Source organism: Astatotilapia calliptera, chromosome 12 (genome assembly GCF_900246225.1).
Source record: "Astatotilapia calliptera chromosome 12, fAstCal1.2, whole genome shotgun sequence".
NCBI lineage: Eukaryota > Metazoa > Chordata > Actinopteri > Cichliformes > Cichlidae > Astatotilapia > Astatotilapia calliptera.
This window is the reverse complement of record NC_039313.1, coordinates 32,791,470-32,807,740: the sequence shown is the minus strand read 5'-3', so window position 1 is coordinate 32,807,740 and position 16,271 is coordinate 32,791,470. Positions and strand designations below refer to the sequence as shown.

The 16,271-nt window shown below is 41.3% G+C and overlaps 2 protein-coding genes across 2 annotated transcripts; one reads left to right on the top strand and one right to left on the bottom strand.

Annotated features, from left to right (window-relative positions):
• Positions 1 to 718: 718 nt before the first annotated feature.
• On the top strand, positions 719 to 8,419 carry smarcb1a (SWI/SNF related BAF chromatin remodeling complex subunit B1a). Its single transcript, XM_026187923.1, has 9 exons — positions 719 to 896; positions 2,809 to 2,920; positions 3,405 to 3,534; positions 4,281 to 4,418; positions 5,080 to 5,207; positions 5,293 to 5,459; positions 5,543 to 5,733; positions 7,321 to 7,452; positions 8,022 to 8,419. Exons 1-9 carry the CDS (start codon positions 813 to 815, stop codon positions 8,059 to 8,061), a joined length of 1,122 nt encoding a protein of 373 aa, XP_026043708.1. The 5' UTR covers positions 719 to 812; the 3' UTR covers positions 8,062 to 8,419.
• Positions 8,420 to 9,931: 1,512 nt separating this feature from the next.
• On the bottom strand, positions 9,932 to 16,058 carry LOC113033808 (derlin-3-like). The gene is made up of 7 exons (XM_026187924.1): positions 15,888 to 16,058; positions 13,978 to 14,043; positions 13,816 to 13,889; positions 13,623 to 13,716; positions 12,607 to 12,802; positions 12,343 to 12,433; positions 9,932 to 10,868 (listed from the first exon to the last, which is right to left on the bottom strand). Exons 1-7 carry the CDS (start codon positions 16,017 to 16,019, stop codon positions 10,766 to 10,768), a joined length of 756 nt encoding a protein of 251 aa, XP_026043709.1. The 5' UTR covers positions 16,020 to 16,058; the 3' UTR covers positions 9,932 to 10,765.
• Between the last annotated feature and the right edge of the window lie 213 nt (positions 16,059 to 16,271).

The following is a 16,271-nucleotide window of genomic DNA, read 5'->3' as shown; positions in this document are numbered from 1 at the left end:
ACAATAATGAAGCCAAAATCTAGAAGCACTGTGTGGAAAAACTTCAGTAACTTGTAGAACCACCTGTAGCAGCGATAACTTTAAGACCTTATCTCCTAAATGACTATCCATCTCTCACATTGTGAAGGAATTTTGGCCCGCTCTTTTTTTATAACTTTCTTAAGTTCCCACCACAGCATTTCAGTCAGGTTGAGGTGTGGCCTGAGCCATTGCCACCCCTTGATTCTTTCCTTTTTCAGCCATTGTGTTGTAAATTTGCTGCTGTGCAAAGATGGCATTTCATACAGAGGAGTTAATGGTTGACTCAAAGACTGTAAGGGGCCCTGGGCCCGTGGTAGCAAAACTAGCCTAAGTCATTAGCCCTCCACCACCATGCTGACAGCTAGTATGAGGTGTTTGTGTCCTCTTTGATGAGACGCACCTGAGTGCTTTCTACATGTGTCATCTCAAACTGGAAATCATAGACTGATGTCATAAAGCTGTTTAACACACTCAAAAATGCTAAACATGAACTCCTGTGTAAGATACAGGAGGTATGATTATTACCATGGTCATATTTAGGGTCTTCCTTTGTAAAAATGTAGCATTTTCATAGCATGTCAATGGAAAATTATTATTTCATTTATTTTAGTGTTTTTTGGGATGATTTTCGATGCGGTGACACCTAAACAGAGCTGTTTAAATTGTCTCACTAAACATAAAAAAATTCAAATAGGCTGCTCGACGCGTATGTTCTCCGTCATCTAACTGGGACAGAACGAGCTCGTCGTCACGTGCGCCTGCGCAGTGGCACAGAGCTTTGTTATTTCAGTATGGCGCTGAGCAAAACGTTTGGACAAAAACCGGTAAAATTTCAGCTCGAGGAGGATGGAGACTATTACATGATCGGATCGGAGGTCAGTATTTAACGTATTCGACAGTCTGTTGTTGTAAATATATACGTGTTTGAACGGATAATGCCTCGTTTAATCTGGTGACCAATCCGTTAGCTTATCTTAGCCTAGCATAGTTTAGCTAACGACGCCAGTAGCGCTGAAGCTCATTCATTGATTTCAGATCTGTTGCTAAATAATTTTAGAACCTTACCACCGGGGAAGAAAGTCCACCTATGTTCTGGTGTTTCAGATTGACATTTAACTTGAAAACTTGCACCCGGATGTTTGCTCGGTTTCTGCTCCCGAACTGCTAGTAATCAGCTGGGTAGTTAGCGGTGTTTAATATAACAAAAGAGATAATTTTACTCGATTTGTGTCGTTTCTGGGTCTGTAATTCAAGATGGTGTATCACCTGACACTTCACAGTGTTCTTACGGGTTTCTTGGTCTGTTCGGAGTTACGTAGCTTAAATGAACGTCGCACCGTTGTAAAATTGTAGGGCTCATTGTTGGCAGGGCAGGTGTTTTCCAGTACTTTTCCTACATCCTACCTTTCCAGCTTTTAGCTAGAAACATCTTCATGAACAGTTGCAAGTTTGTTCTGGAAGCTTAAGATTTTTCTGCATTCATGAAACAAGGCCTTTAAAAACGTGTCTTTAACATGCACATTGTAGGCTGGAAAAAAAGCAGCTGTTGATAATGCATATTTGTTTTCCTGGCACAAATGGAGGGTAGAAATGACAAAAAAATATCCAGAGAAATGGTGTAACTACTAATTGTCAGTCAATCAATAGTCCTGATTGAATTTAATATTTACATATTTAGGGATCATGACAGTTTGGTGACTAAAATGACAGAATGGGGCTGTCATTTCATTTAATGATTGCATTTCACAATGAGAATCAGAGACTTTATTAATCCCAGAGGGAAATTGAGTTGTCCATATGTCTGTTAGCAGCAGGAAGGAATGACCTCCTGTAGCGTTCCCTCAGACAGCGAGGTTGAAGGAATCTGTTGCTGAGAAAAAATTGTGTTTATCAAACGAATACTGTCTCTGTTATGTCTCAAAAGGTTGATTCTGTTCATCTGGACGTAGTGTTTTTAGTTGGAGAAATGTTTTGTCACTCATCCAAGTGACTTCTTCAGTCTCAGCTGACTGCAGGTTTCCCCAAACGTATAAACAGCACATTTGCACAATAGCCCACTGAATGACCAATGGGCTGTGAGGTGAGTGACGAAATGTTTCTCCCACTGAAAACGCTACGTCCAGTTGAACAGAATCAACCTTTTGGGATTTACTGGATGATTGAGCATGCATCAAGACAGTCTCTGTTATCTATTCCTTTGTTAGCCATTAACCAACATATTGTTGGTTAATTTAACAATGGTTTTAAATTATTTGAATGCAAAACGTGTATTAGTTGTCAATACCTTATATCACCATATTGCTGCCTTCCTGTGTTTTACACTTCCTTTTAGGTTCTGGCACACAGAAATGAGCCAATTCCTGTTTATAAATTAAAAAAAATAAAAATAAAAACATCTGTAGAAATAGGAAGCATGCCATTACAAATCCCAATAACATACATATACACCCCAGTGTTATGCAGAGTGAGAGAGCATCATTATTTCTACCTGTGGTTTCTGGTTGGAGAATAAATCGAAACAGTCCATTTCCTGCTGCTATATTTACTTTTGCACTGTTCAGCAATAATGAGACCTGAATCTCTTTTGGTTTGGCGTTACTCTGGCATATGAGCAACCCGATATAAGGGCAGGGCATAATATATTCCCCATAAAAAGTATAAAATATACAAAATGCACTACAATACAAAAAAACTTCTTTTTTTTTATAGTAAGAAATTACCTAAATGTGAAAACTTGTTATTGAGATTCTCTTCATGATCGCCTTGTCCATGTCTTTGTTTGTCCAGGTGGGAAACTACCTTCGCATGTTTAGAGGCTCCTTGTATAAAAGGTACCCGTCATTATGGAGAAAACTGGCGTCGGTAGAAGAACGAAAGAAAATCGTGGAGTCATCACACGGTCAGTAGAGAAAAGCTCGGTCTCCTCTGAGGGTCTTTCCAGATTTATACAGAAATTGCTTGCAGTCCAGCAGGGGGCACTGAAGAGGTAGAACACAAAGAGTCTGAGTCAACCAAGCTGAACTTCTGCTTACATTTTATTTTTTTCTCACAGCACTCATAATTTGTCTAAACTGAAATAAAGTGACACTTATGTCATTTAATCTTTCTTGCATTGAATGTGATTTTGCCCACAAAAGGATTTGTGACAGGACCAGTACCTTGATGGTGACAGTTTTCCAACAATAACTCATTTAAATGTCAGAAGTGTTCATGTTCATCTGTTTGCTTTTGCAGAATTACAGATTGTAATCTTTTTTTATTTACAGATGTGGTGAAGGTTATGTAATCTGACACATTGTTTTATTTGTTCCGCTCAATCTCACCTTCAGTTCATTGGCTGCTGCTTCTTTGTTGATTTGAACGACCTCTTTCTTCTCATTCAGACCATGGCTACACTCAGCTGGCCACCAGCGTGACCCTGCTGAAGGCTTCTGAGGTCGAGGAGATTCTTGAAGGAAATGACGAAAAGTACAAAGCGGTTTCTATCAGCACTGAGCCTCCCGCCTACCTCAGGTACCCCCATTACTTATAAAATTTACAAAACAGGACAACATCCCCTACTGTGTGTCATTATAATTTTAGTTATTTATTTGTTAGAGATGAGAGATCTGTTTTCAGTCACGTAGATAATAACACAAAAATATAGATTATGTTTTGGGTGAATCGTGTGGACGTAAATACATAAATGTGTAAATAACACCTTAATATCTATTAAGGAAACAACAAACAATTACATTAAAAGAGGAGAGGAGAGCGGTCCAGTTCAGAGACTACCCTTACAAACAGGAGGAGAAACTATCCGGAGAGACCGAGAACACTGGCTGTAAACATGCTAGCTTATTCTTTTAACATGATAATCCTTTGACTGACTCACTTTTGAAGCCATCCTAAAGTGGCTGTTAGAGGAAGTGCTGGCACTTCTGTCATATTAGCTTTTTCACTGGTTTTTGCTGCGTTTTTATAAAGATGTGCTGCACCAGGTATGCTGATCCACTTGTGAAGCTGTGCTCTTACAGAGTTTCATACACCTCCTCCTGCCTCAACCCTGCAGATAAGAAAATCTAGTCAACAAGGAGCTAGAGCTGTCATTTGTTTTGTCTGCTAAAAGGCCTCAAGGACAGTCGAGTCCTAAAGCTCCATTTAGGCTAACCCTTTCCAGGCCTCCCGGATAGGAGTCAATTCCAGAGACTCCATTAAATACATAACATCGCACTTTATTTACTTTAGATCCTAATCTCTCTGTGTTTGTCTCCCGCCAGGGAACAGAAGGCAAAGAGGAACAGTCAGTGGGTTCCCACGCTGCCCAACAGTTCCCATCATCTGGACGCCGTGCCCTGCTCCACCACCATCAACCGCAGCCGACTGGGCCGGGACAAGAAGAGGACCTTCCCCCTGTGGTGAGCATCGAGCTGTTGGAGAGACTGAAGAGCATTTAGTATTGGAGTGCACGAAAATCAACACACATTCTCTCCAGTAGAAGATGTTATACTGTGGATCTCTGGCTAAAGTTTCTATGTTTTAATAATAATAATAATAATAATGGGATTCCTTCTTAATATCTTTGATTGTATCTGTCAAATACAGGTCATTTAAAAAGGAACATAAATAAACACAAATAAATAATTGTGAGGCAGATTAAAACAGATTTTAAATAATGTATTTCCAATAAAGTGAAAACATGCATTTCTTTTTATTTTTGGTACATTTGACTTGTGCCGATTGATGAAAAGAGCAACACATCTTCTCTTTTAGCAAGGATAAGAAGGGTGATTTTTCTGTTTAAAGTTTTGTTATATTTAATGAAAAGGTTTTATTTTAATATCTGTTATGAATAATTTCTAATAATATTGAATTTGCATCTTCAGTGCTTAATGTCGTTGCACACAGAAGCAGATCTAACGAACTAAATTTTAGAGCAAAGACTAACTTACAGATAAAAGTTTTATGTTTAAAAATAAAATCTATCATTTATATCTTTCAGACCATCCGGATATTTAACTGTTGATTTTTATTTTCTTTGGTTATAATTTCTTATTTCTTGGGGTGGTTCTTTCCCAGCTTTGATGACCACGATCCAGCAGTGATCCATGAAAATGCCACTCAGTCCGAAGTCCTCGTTCCGATCCGCCTGGACATGGAGATTGAGGGGCAGAAGCTCAGGGATGCGTTCACCTGGAATATGAACGGTAACGTCACCACATCCTCTCAGCTTGGAAATTTAGTAAGTCAGCACGAGACTATAAACTTGTTCTCCTTTCCTGGAATTTACAGAGAAGCTCATTTCACCCGAGATGTTCGCTGAGATCCTGTGTGACGACTTGGACCTCAACCCGCTGGCCTTCGTCCCCGCCATCGCCTCCGCCATCCGACAGCAGATCGAGTCTTATCCGACAGACAGCCTCCTGGAGGACCAGACGGACCAGAGGGTGATCATCAAGGTGATGCTCACTCCACGTAAACGGACGTGTTCATACCTGTAGCACAGAAAAGTTTACCCAGTCTTCTTCTCTTCTTGTTCCAGCTTAACATCCACGTTGGGAACATCTCTCTGGTGGACCAGTTTGAGTGGGACATGTCTGAGAGGGAGAACTCTCCAGAGAAGTTTGCCCTGAAGCTTTGCTCTGAACTCGGCCTCGGCGGCGAGTTTGTCACTACCATCGCCTACAGCATCCGCGGTCAGCTGAGCTGGCACCAGAGGACGTACGCCTTCAGGTACGGGATCACAGAGGCAATCTAAGCAAGGCGAGAAAGCAACAGAAGATTTGTTGGAGAAATAATTAGTTTTGGTATTTAATAAATATCTGTCTAATAGTTTGATAAAATGATTTTATTCTGCTGAACATTACGCATCCATGAGCTGAGGATGTGCGGCGTTTCATCACAGAGCCTTCATTGAAAGCTAAATGTTGTAAACGCCAATTCACCCGACTTGGATTTAAAGATGATTTCAATCCAGTTCAGGAGATAAGGATATGCCTTTCTTTACGTATTAATTACTTACAGAACCCTGAGGTATGTATAAGTATCCCCTGTGAGGCTTCAGACTGAGTCAGTATGTGACTCATGCAAAGCTGCTGTAGTTAAGTCAAAGGATAAAAAATATAGAGGTGGAAATGTGCAGAAAACATAATATAAAGCTGAAAAGACCATAGTGAGCTGATAAAACGGCACCTTTCCTTCAAAATGTAATTGGTATGTCATTTAATACAATTTATGGGAAAAACATTAACATGATGTTATAGGCTGTAGTGTCATTTTATGACCTCCTGACAGTTTCCTTAAATCCAGAGGAGCAGTGAACAAAATTCCCCCAAACACTGACACGTGAAATTGAGGACTTCCTTGATAATGTGGTATCCAGGCTGCCTGCATCTCGTAGCCAAAATGTATGCGTACCCTTTCAACAGTGTTATTTCGTGCAGTTGAATGCTAGGAACCCTGCACAGCAACGATGTGCACTTACTGGGTAATTTCATGAGTTGTCATCTTTACAAGTATTACATTTATTTTCTGATATTTGAAAGTCTTTAGTTAAACTCTGAGCTTGCAGAAACCCCGAGCAGCAGATAGTGTTGAAATTTTTGGGTGTGTGTTTGCTGTTGGTGCAGTGGCCATCTGGCTGCGACCTTTGACCGGTCAGAAGTGGAAGGGTTTTGGATTCGGGTCTCTTTGGGTGGGTGCATTTCCTCTGCCCTCGGCTGAAATGTCGCCGCCTGTCTGCTGCCGTCAGACGAGAAGTGATGAAATGTTTGAAACCCAGACGGCAGCGCTGATCTCTGTCACAGCTGGACTTCAGCTGTGGAAGAACTACTTTAGGACCGTTTGTTTTGCTGCTTCTTTCATGGCAACGAAGAGTGATTGATGAAGTGTTTTCACTGCAAACAGTGCAAAGAAGAGTCACACTGAACAGAGTTCAGCATCAGGGAGTGTGGTAACGAGCTGCTTCTGCCAGCGGTTGCTCACGACGGCGGTCAACAGTTACAAAAACATGAGTTCAGGCCATTTCGGTGCCTCATCTTCTGCTTGTTTCTACATCAGTTTTCGACTTCTTGTGATGTTTTTAAAATATCTGCAAAGTCAGGAATGTTATTTGTTTCATGATCAAAAACATGACAAACATCGTAGCTGCAGAAAACTGTATTTAGTTGGTGTAACGGAAACTGTGTTCGGTACTCGTCTTTGAACCTCATGACTGGAAAACATTTAAACTCAATGACATCACAGTGTGAGCTGCAGCAGGAAGCGGTCGTTGTAGTAAAGGAAACTGAATTAAAGTCTCTGTTGGTTTTTCTTTTGCAGTGAAAACCCTCTGCCCACAGTGGAGATAGCAATCAGAAACACAGGTGATGCTGACCAGTGGTGCCCCCTGCTGGAGACGCTGACAGACGCAGAGATGGAGAAGAAGATCAGAGACCAGGACAGAAACACAAGGTGGGTGTGGCCTGTTATTTTAAATCATTATTTGATTAGCTGGAGAGAAAAAAAAAAGGAGTCGGCTGATAAACTGAATCAAATAAACTCCAGAACGTGGATGAATGATCCAACCTCATCAACTGAAAACGAGACATCACTACATTCGATAGTTTGGATTCTGTCCCTGTTATCATGCAGGCTGACGTTGGCCAGCATCAGCCTGAAAAAAAACACCAAATGATCCAGAGAGGAATCAGAAGTCCTGATGTTGAGCGTAGTTTTTCCATTAAAACTAAGCAAAGGTTAAATGCTAGTATTTATTTATTTATTTTTTACAAGAATATCTTGCAGCCGTTAATGGTCCCAGCTTTTAATGGTGGTTTCTTACATGAATACAAGGTCGCTTTAACCCTCACGTTTGTCTTCGTGTGTCTTGCTTGAAAGACTTTTCACCGATGGTTAAATTTCAGCCAAATTATTCTAAATGTGAATATTTTATTTCTCTGTTTTGAGAAAAAGAAGTGTGGATTAAACAAAAAACCTTTTTGGATACCTCTACTGATGCTCTGTTCTTCTTTGCTGCACAGGCGAATGAGGCGACTCGCGAACACGGCTCCTGCGTGGTAAACAAAGCAGCACTGGTGCCCCCTACTGGAACAGCGCTCATACCATCGCAGTATGACATCATCTCGGTTTGCAACATCGGCCGTGAAGAAGCTCCTCCGTCACAGGATGGAGGGTTTTCCTGCTCTGCCCGGACCTCCGTCAGCTGTTCCCCATGTTGTTGTTATTTTTTTATGATTAATATTGATAATTCTGTTCAGTTTGGCAAAGACCCTGGTAGGAAATTCGCCTCCTTTGTGTTTCCCTTTGACACTCAGCGTGGAGAAGCTGCTCTCTCACTTTGACCACTGACTGTCTTTACCTGACCACAGAGGGAGGGAAACACACACACCAGTCTCAGATAATATATTATGTTGTGTTTGTTGTCTTTTTTTGTACATTTTAATAATTCTTAAAAAATAGTAATAAAAAAGACAAAAAACAATAAAGCACTTGGTATTCTGTTTAGTTTATCAGTGAGTTTGCTGCTGTTATTGCTATTAAATCAAGTTATTTTGTTGTAGGTTTATATAAAGCTGAAATTTCCCAGGCATCGGCTTTAATTGAGTCTCCTTAAAAAGATGGAGCGAGCGATCATTTAAAGGATCATTACAGCTTGTTTAAAAAGTCAACATGCTTCTCATTTATGTCTTTATAGTGGCTCTGTGGGTCCTGCATGCTCTGATGGAGAGTTTCAGGGGTAAAAGGAGCCAAATGGTGCCAGTCTCCCCCCCCCCAAAAAAAAGAATTCCTAAAAAATTCCCTATCAATCAGTTCAAATTGACTGTAGCTTAAATGTTTTCCAGTCATGGTTTTAAGGCCTCTCCTGGAGGCCTCCTAGATGGTCGTGGTCTTGTCCAGCCAGGACGGCTGCATAACATAAGTGTTACATAGATAATCTTCTAATGTTTGGAGTTTCTATCCATAAATCCCCCATAAAATTCAATTTAAAAAAAATAATTTGGAGATTTCTGAATTATTCCCCAAATGTCCTTTCATGTGGAAACAAACCAAAAAACAGTCTGACCCCTGACTTGATACTTACGAGCAGCACTGTTGCACAAGATGATGAAGTGCTTGTTTTGTTGTCGGGGTCCCACTGAGGCTGGTTGCTGTGTTGTTGTGCTAAGCAGTTTCCATTTTGTTCCCAGTGTTTGAGTCACAAAGGCGGTGGGTGAAAGTGCAGCGTGTGCAGGCGGCTTTCAGGCCGTCGGCAGTTCAGTCAGGCAGCAGCAGGAAAGCAGAGAGCAGAGTTACGGGTCAGTCCTGCTCCTTTCACTTCGTCCTCACCTGAGATTACACATCTGCTTAATAAAACGAAAGCAGGAGGTCAAAATCAAGATGCTCCACAGTTCAAATTACAGATTTGACAGGGGCCAGAACCAGCCTGCTAAAGGGGTGTCAAACATAAGGACTGGGGAACAGAATCTAACTGTCAAAGACGCCAGTCCGGCCCACTGAGCGGCTTTGGAAAATATGAAAGAGTGCATAGATTTTTAACTTCTGGCTTTATTTAAAGTTTTACAGCTTTTCCTCGTATGCATTTGTTTTACCTGGCCTTAAAAAGGAATGAGGCTGTATGTGGCCTAAATGCGTGCGACACCCCTGATCTAGATAGTTTTTCTCTTGATCAACAGTGTTTTCATTTTTGTTTAGCTCAAAAGATTATTTAACAATTCTCGACCATCCATTTTCTCCTCCTAGAAATCAGCTCAGGTAATGTTTAGAACATTAAACTTGCATGTAGGCACCAATGCAAGTTTTGTTTTGGAGCCTTTTTTCCAATAAAGACTGGACATCGGTAAGAGATGTTGTCATTAAACGTGTTTGCGGCGTACCCTGGACTCAAAATCAGCTTTCCCAACTATAAAAAGAAGAAAACCAAGATCAGAAATTCACTGAATTGGTATTTATTGGTAAAATAACAAAAACAAACTTTAAAAAGAATTATTGCCATTCTCCTAATTTATTTGCAGTATTGTAACAGAGGTTTTCCTGCTTTTTTTATTTTATTTATGTAATCGGTTCCATGCGTTCATCATATAATTTTCAAATTTTGTGTGATGGTAGATACCAATAACAATGCGAGCTGAGGAGAAACCATATCGAGTAATACATCATATATCATATCATATGAAAGGGCACGGAGAGAGCTGTGCAACAGGCTTTTTATTTTTTCAACATGACGCTTGCAACGTCACAACGATGCTACAAAACAATGTTTCAGTATATCCCTCGCCCTTCGGGGGGAGTTGCACTCTGGGTGCTCTTGTTTTATATTTGTGCTCATTTCTCCTTTTCCTGCATCATGTGTGGAGCAGACTGAGGTGAAATATTAACTGATGACAACGCGGTATGTTTGCCATCAGTGTAAGAAAAATCCCAAACAATTGTGGCATTTAACCAATGTCTCCTTACTGTTGACCTTATTACAGCGTCCCTCTGACTGAGCTCGTCATCCACATCATCTCACTCAACCAGTTTGCTGTGAAGTATAAAACCTGCACATGTACAGAGTAAAGCTGTTGGTGTAGCAAACTGTGGACCCTCCATGTCCATCCATAGTGAAAAGTTTTCAGCTTGTTCTTCCATTTCTGGTCCTTTTTTCTTGTTAAGGCAAATGAAATCTCTGTGGTTACAATACGCTGAACAAAGCTAAATATTCAGTCTATACAGCTTTACAGTCCTGTGGCGGTCTGTGTCTGACTTTTCACAGCTCTCTGGGCTCTCAGTTGTGTTGCTCCCCATTCGGCTGCAGGGCTCCACCCTGCTGCTGCTCCTCCAGGAGGGGACGGTAGTCTGGGTCCTCTGGCCGATCAAACATGGCCCGTCTGTTAGGAGAGAACAAAACGACGCTTGTGTTCATTTTCACCTCATACCGTACCGTGCAAAACTCTTGAGTCACCTCACATTTCTTCATATTTGGATTCCAAGGAGTCAGACTTTTTTTTATTGTGCCTTATCTTAAAGTGCTGTTGTCTAGTCCTTGTACCTGACCATTTTAAGGTTTCTCTTTGGTTTGCTAAGTTACTTAACAATGACGTGCTGAATTGTTTAAGCATAAAAAAAGCACAAAACTTAAGGCACCAATGTTGTGTGTACATATAACCCACAACTTAGCAAAGAACCAATTGTAAATGTTATCTTTAGGCATTTTGTTACTAGCAGTCTGTTACAAAAACACATAATTTGTTCACATCTCTTTGACTGAAAATGTTGCAGTTTTGGAGGCATAAAACAGAGTTCACTAACAAGATGATTCCCAAAGAGCTGAAAACACATCTCAGCATGGTGTGCAGTATGTCCATAAAAAAAGAAAATCTGAGAACACTGAACAAGTGAACAGTACCTAAAAGTCATGTATTTAAGGAATTGGAAAAAATACAGCAAAGACCTGACACGGGACGTGAGAGATCTGATCCTTCAGTTGATCATTTACTGTTCACTGAAGCCTCATCGGAAAAGCAATTCTTAAGAATGGGAAACAGGAAGGAAAGTCTGAGGTATGCCGAACTACACAAGAACTGTGTGTGTGTGTGTGTGTGTGTGTGTGTGTGTGTGTGTGTGTGTGTGTGTGTGTGAGAGAGAGAGAGTGTACATCCATCTGTAAAACATGGTGGAGGCTCTGTCAGGGCTTGGGCTGCATTTCAGCCAGTGGTGTTGGGAATTTCGTCAATAGTTATGGAATTATGAATTCAGAAGTAGGATGTTGATCCACCATGCAATACCATCTGAAAATGCATGTGATTGGCAGCCTCATTTTTCAGTATGGCAATGAACCCAAACACACAGCCAGTGCAGTATAAGCATCCCTGGACATAAAAAACAAAAAAAACAAACACATAATGGAGCACTGTCAGTCTTGGTTTGGCCTCCCGAGACCCCGAACCTCAACACTGAAGCAGTGTGGGATCATTTTGACAGAGAACAACAGAAGGGAGAGATTTGGATGTCCTTCAACAAGCCTGGGAAACTATTCCTGAAGACTACTGAAAGAAATTAAGAGAGAGCTGCCCCACAGAGTTCAGACTGTCATAGAATAAATGTGGTCATTCCAAATACTGCCTTTCAAGCTTGTTATAATTGTACAAACACTTTTGGCTTATATGCTGTATTTCCATGTATATTTGCACGTTTCAATAAATTGCTGCACCAGTTTCCCATTTTCCTAGCAAAATATAAAAGGTGTATAGGTGGTATAACCAGTATTGAGACCGAGTTTTCAGACTGTGCCTCGACTGGTCATCTCTCTAAGAAAAGAGTTTCCACATGTTGGACTTCAGCTGAATAAACACTGGTTCTTACAGAAGTTCTGGAGTCATCAGCAGCTTCCTTCCTCCCGGCTGGTTTGGAAACACATCTTCAAGGAAATAGTACATGTGACCGACACTGATACCTGAGGAGAGAATAAAGTCAGACACCCGAATTTCAAATAAACTATTGGATCGGATAAGGGGAAGAATTAGTTAGTCGGTTGAGTCAGCCGGTCTTTTCCTAAAAAGCGCCTTTTGCCAACCATTCATGTTAACTGGTGTTAAATGAATGAGCAGAATTCGAGTCGTCTCATACCAAGCAGGTCGACCACGATGGAGTTCCCGAGCAGCAATGAAAATCCCATGAGCACCCAGGGAAGAAACGGGGCCTGAAAGTTCAGGAGGCCGAAGAAGTTCATACGTATGAGCGGATGTCTTCTACTCCACACATACACCAGCATGATGATAAAGGCCTGACCCAGGAAGAAGATGTTGGCGAACAGACCGAACAGCTGCGGGACTTCAGGTTAAATAAAAACATTCACCTATTCATCAAGAGTCAAAGTTTAAGAGGACAAACTAACCTGAACAGTTGGAGCTTTAGTTTAAGAGAGAAAGCTATTTATTTGAAGAAACAGGGTTTTATACATCTGTTAGTCAGACAGAACTGGAATATAACCCCACAGTAGCTGATTAAGCTAAACAAAAAGAAGAAACAAGTTTTTCCATCTCATCTCTGCAGGTAGAGACAATGTTATTGTTTAATGAATGCTAAACCCTCCACAATAAAAGCCAAACTATGACATTCCCGTCATTCCAGCCAACCATGTTACATGTTTATAGCAGAATTAATCCTGCAGTTCAAACTCCCCATGAAACACAGCATGACTGCATAAACCTGCACAATAACTGTTTAACAACCACCCAGAGACACGTCTGTGGTAAACCCACTCACAACAGCATCATTAACCTGGAATCTGAGCAAACTGCTGCGCATCATCAAAAAGAGGTGCACTCTGTACAGCGACTGACTTTACACACTTGGAGCCTGCAGACGTCTGCGGAAGTCTCTGACTGACATTTCTGATCAAAGTGGAAATAAGTCTTAAATTATCTGTGGAAAATCTGGGAACAGGATTTCACAACTAGTTTGGATGCCGCCAATCCAGGCAAATTACACAAGTCGACATACAGTGGGACTTTCAGTGACAGAGAAGAGAGCTTGTGTTAAAGTCAAAGGATCTTATTCCAGATTTTCTTCATCTTATGCCATCCCATAGCTGTGGTTGTTTACCCATCACTCATCCTTCGCCTAAACACGTTAAAGGATACAGTGATCACGATCCCTCCAAACAGGAACATGAAAACAAAGTCCGCCGTCCTGCCCCGAAAACAGCCTTCCTCCAGCATCCGACAGTATCGATAGCTTACTTTCAGTTAAGGTCTGCTCAGCTCTGCTGCAGATTTCACCATAATGTGAGCTTCAATTCGGTAAACTTTCATATTAAGATACAGAAAAAGATACAGAAAGATGATGTTGAACACGAAACTAAATCCGAGAGAGCCGAAGAACAGGAAGCTGGTTATCAGGCGCCATATCTGAGAAAGAGAGGGAAGAGGAGTGTAACAGTGATGATATAACACATAATTAACTCAAAGTTTCAGTTAAATAGTTGGTAAATGGTACCTGGTATCTCCTGATGATGAGCTCTGGGTTAAAGTAGAGCTGAAATGGGCTGATGAACTCAAGTTGCTAAAAAGTAAAATACAGCCTAAAATTAATTAATTCTGGGTAGCTTGTATGATTATTCGCTATAACTAACTGGAAGTTCACTTAAAAAGTCCTTGATGTCATTACCCTCTGCAAAACCTTCACCACCACCAGGGGGCAGCATTTTACCAGCAGGTGTGTTGAAATGTTTTTAGATGTTTGCTGCTCTTCTTTTACCTTTTGATAATTGTTCTATACCTGGTCTTTCAGCTGCTCCTTTTAGGGGTTGTCCCAACCAATCATCTTCCTCCATCCTATCCTAGCCGTAGCATCTGCTTCTGTCACGCTTGCCCTCACATGTCCCACTTCACGAAACCCATGGATCATTCATTACTGTAGTGCCCCCGTTTTCCTGGCAGCTCCATCTTCATCTTCATATCCACTCTCCCTGCTCTGCACATGTCCAGCTTTGCCACCTGTCTTTTGGTCAGTGCCACTGTCTCCAAACCATATATCGTATCAAATCAGGTCTCACTATCATCTTGTAAACCTTCCCTTTCACTCTTGCTGCAATCCTTCTTTCACAAATCACCCCTCACACTTGTTTTCACCCACTCCACCCTGTCTCCACTCTCTTCTTAACCTCTTTTGTGCACCATCCGTTGACCCCAGGTATTTAAACTCATCTACCTTCGCTACCTCTACTCCTTGCAGCTTCACTGTTACACCTTTCTTCCTCTCATCCACACACATGTATTCTGTCTTGCTTCTGATGACCTAGTGTATTGTCTTACTTATTTTTTCATTGATTGTACCCGAGCTGAGGTAACGCAAAAAATTTCCCCATCGTGGGATCAATAAAGTCTTATCTTATCTTCTCAACACTGCTCCATAAAAAACTCTTGACGCAAACATTACATCTGTAATGTTCTTTGTTAGCCTGTAGCCATACTACTACTCGCTGATTGTCACCGCTCTCCTTAGCCTAGCTTCTCTCTCCTTCCCATATCAGTAACAGTAAACTTCTTCTACATTTCTGGTCAAAAAGTCCACTTCCTTTTCCCCTAGACACCCTCTCTTTACCTGCACAGGTATGTCATCTGGACCAAATGAAAGCAATAAAACTGTCATTTGAAAAGAAGTGCCACGCAGGTGTTTGGTGTATCCTCTAGACAGAAGATCCTCTCACTTACTCCTTACTAATCCTCTACTTAGTTCATTCATCAGCTCCCCAGAGTGCCCCCTCCATCTTCTCATCACACTCCTTTCTTCACTCACATCCTAACCTGCTGCACATCCTTTCCAGCTCGATCTCTCTGCCTGGCCAATCAGTACAAGTCCTTCTCTCCTTCCTTAGTATCCAGTGTCACACACACATCACTGTAACTAACTTTTTCCTTTGAATATTTTCCCCTTTCCTCTGTCTAGAGGAAACACCAAACGCCTGCATGGAACCTCTTTTCAAATGACAGTTTTATTGCTTTCACTTTGAAATTATTTACCAAGTTCAGTGGTAACACATCAACTGATACTACAGGTACTTTCTATTACACGTGACTTGCTGTCACTTCATATCATATTAAATAATAAAGTACTTCAGATATAACCACGATCTCACTGACACTTTCTACATGAGGAGGCTACAACTAGATTCAACACTTGTGTGCTAAAAGGTGCCTAACTTTACCACTCAAGTGTTTCCATAACTTTTACTTAAAGTGCAGCAAGTGCTTAGATCTCCTGACTAAGACTCACAATCTCACAGTTAAAATGTTGTAAGAGTCCAAGAATAACAAAAGGCAACATCTCTAATTTGCACAGTTTGAGGACAAAACAGGTTTTCCCCTCTGATCGGCAGATTGTAAATTGAAGGATTTGTTTCTTACCACAGCAGCAGTGGTGAGGACACAGGCGGTCGTGTACGCTCGGGTCACCACAGGGATCTGAAAATACTCCTGAGTGAAACTGTGAGCCATCCCTGCTGCTGCTGCTGCTGCTCCTGCTTCACTGTCAGCCATGATTTACTCCCCGAGTGAACAGCACAGGCCACGCCCCCTCCCACCACCTGACAATCGCATCCACTCATCAGCTCTGGTCTTTAACTTTAAATAACTTTATATAAAAGCATACATGACCATCAGGGAAAGCTCAAGTGAACAATTTAATGCCATTCTGTGTTGTGCAACAAACTTGCACTGGACACAGAGGTCTGCAATCCACATCATGCTTTATTCCTGGCAAACACACAGTATTAGAGTTTGGCTTCCCTA

Bases quoted from the DNA above. Each gene is read 5' to 3' on its own strand.
- smarcb1a (XM_026187923.1), top strand. From the start codon at position 813: ATGGCGCTGAGCAAAACGTTTGGACAAAAACCGGTAAAATTTCAGCTC. The intron at 2,921-3,404 runs GTCAGTAGAGAA...CTTCTCATTCAG, and splicing joins AATCGTGGAGTCATCACACG to ACCATGGCTACACTCAGCTG. The intron at 5,460-5,542 runs GTGATGCTCACT...TTCTTGTTCCAG, and splicing joins ACCAGAGGGTGATCATCAAG to CTTAACATCCACGTTGGGAA.
- LOC113033808 (XM_026187924.1), bottom strand. From the start codon at position 16,019: ATGGCTGACAGTGAAGCAGGAGCAGCAGCAGCAGCAGCAGGGATGGCT. The intron at 13,890-13,977 runs GTACCATTTACC...TCTCTTTCTCAG, and splicing joins TCATCATCAGGAGATACCAG to ATATGGCGCCTGATAACCAG. The intron at 12,434-12,606 runs GTATGAGACGAC...TTCTCTCCTCAG, and splicing joins CATCGTGGTCGACCTGCTTG to GTATCAGTGTCGGTCACATG.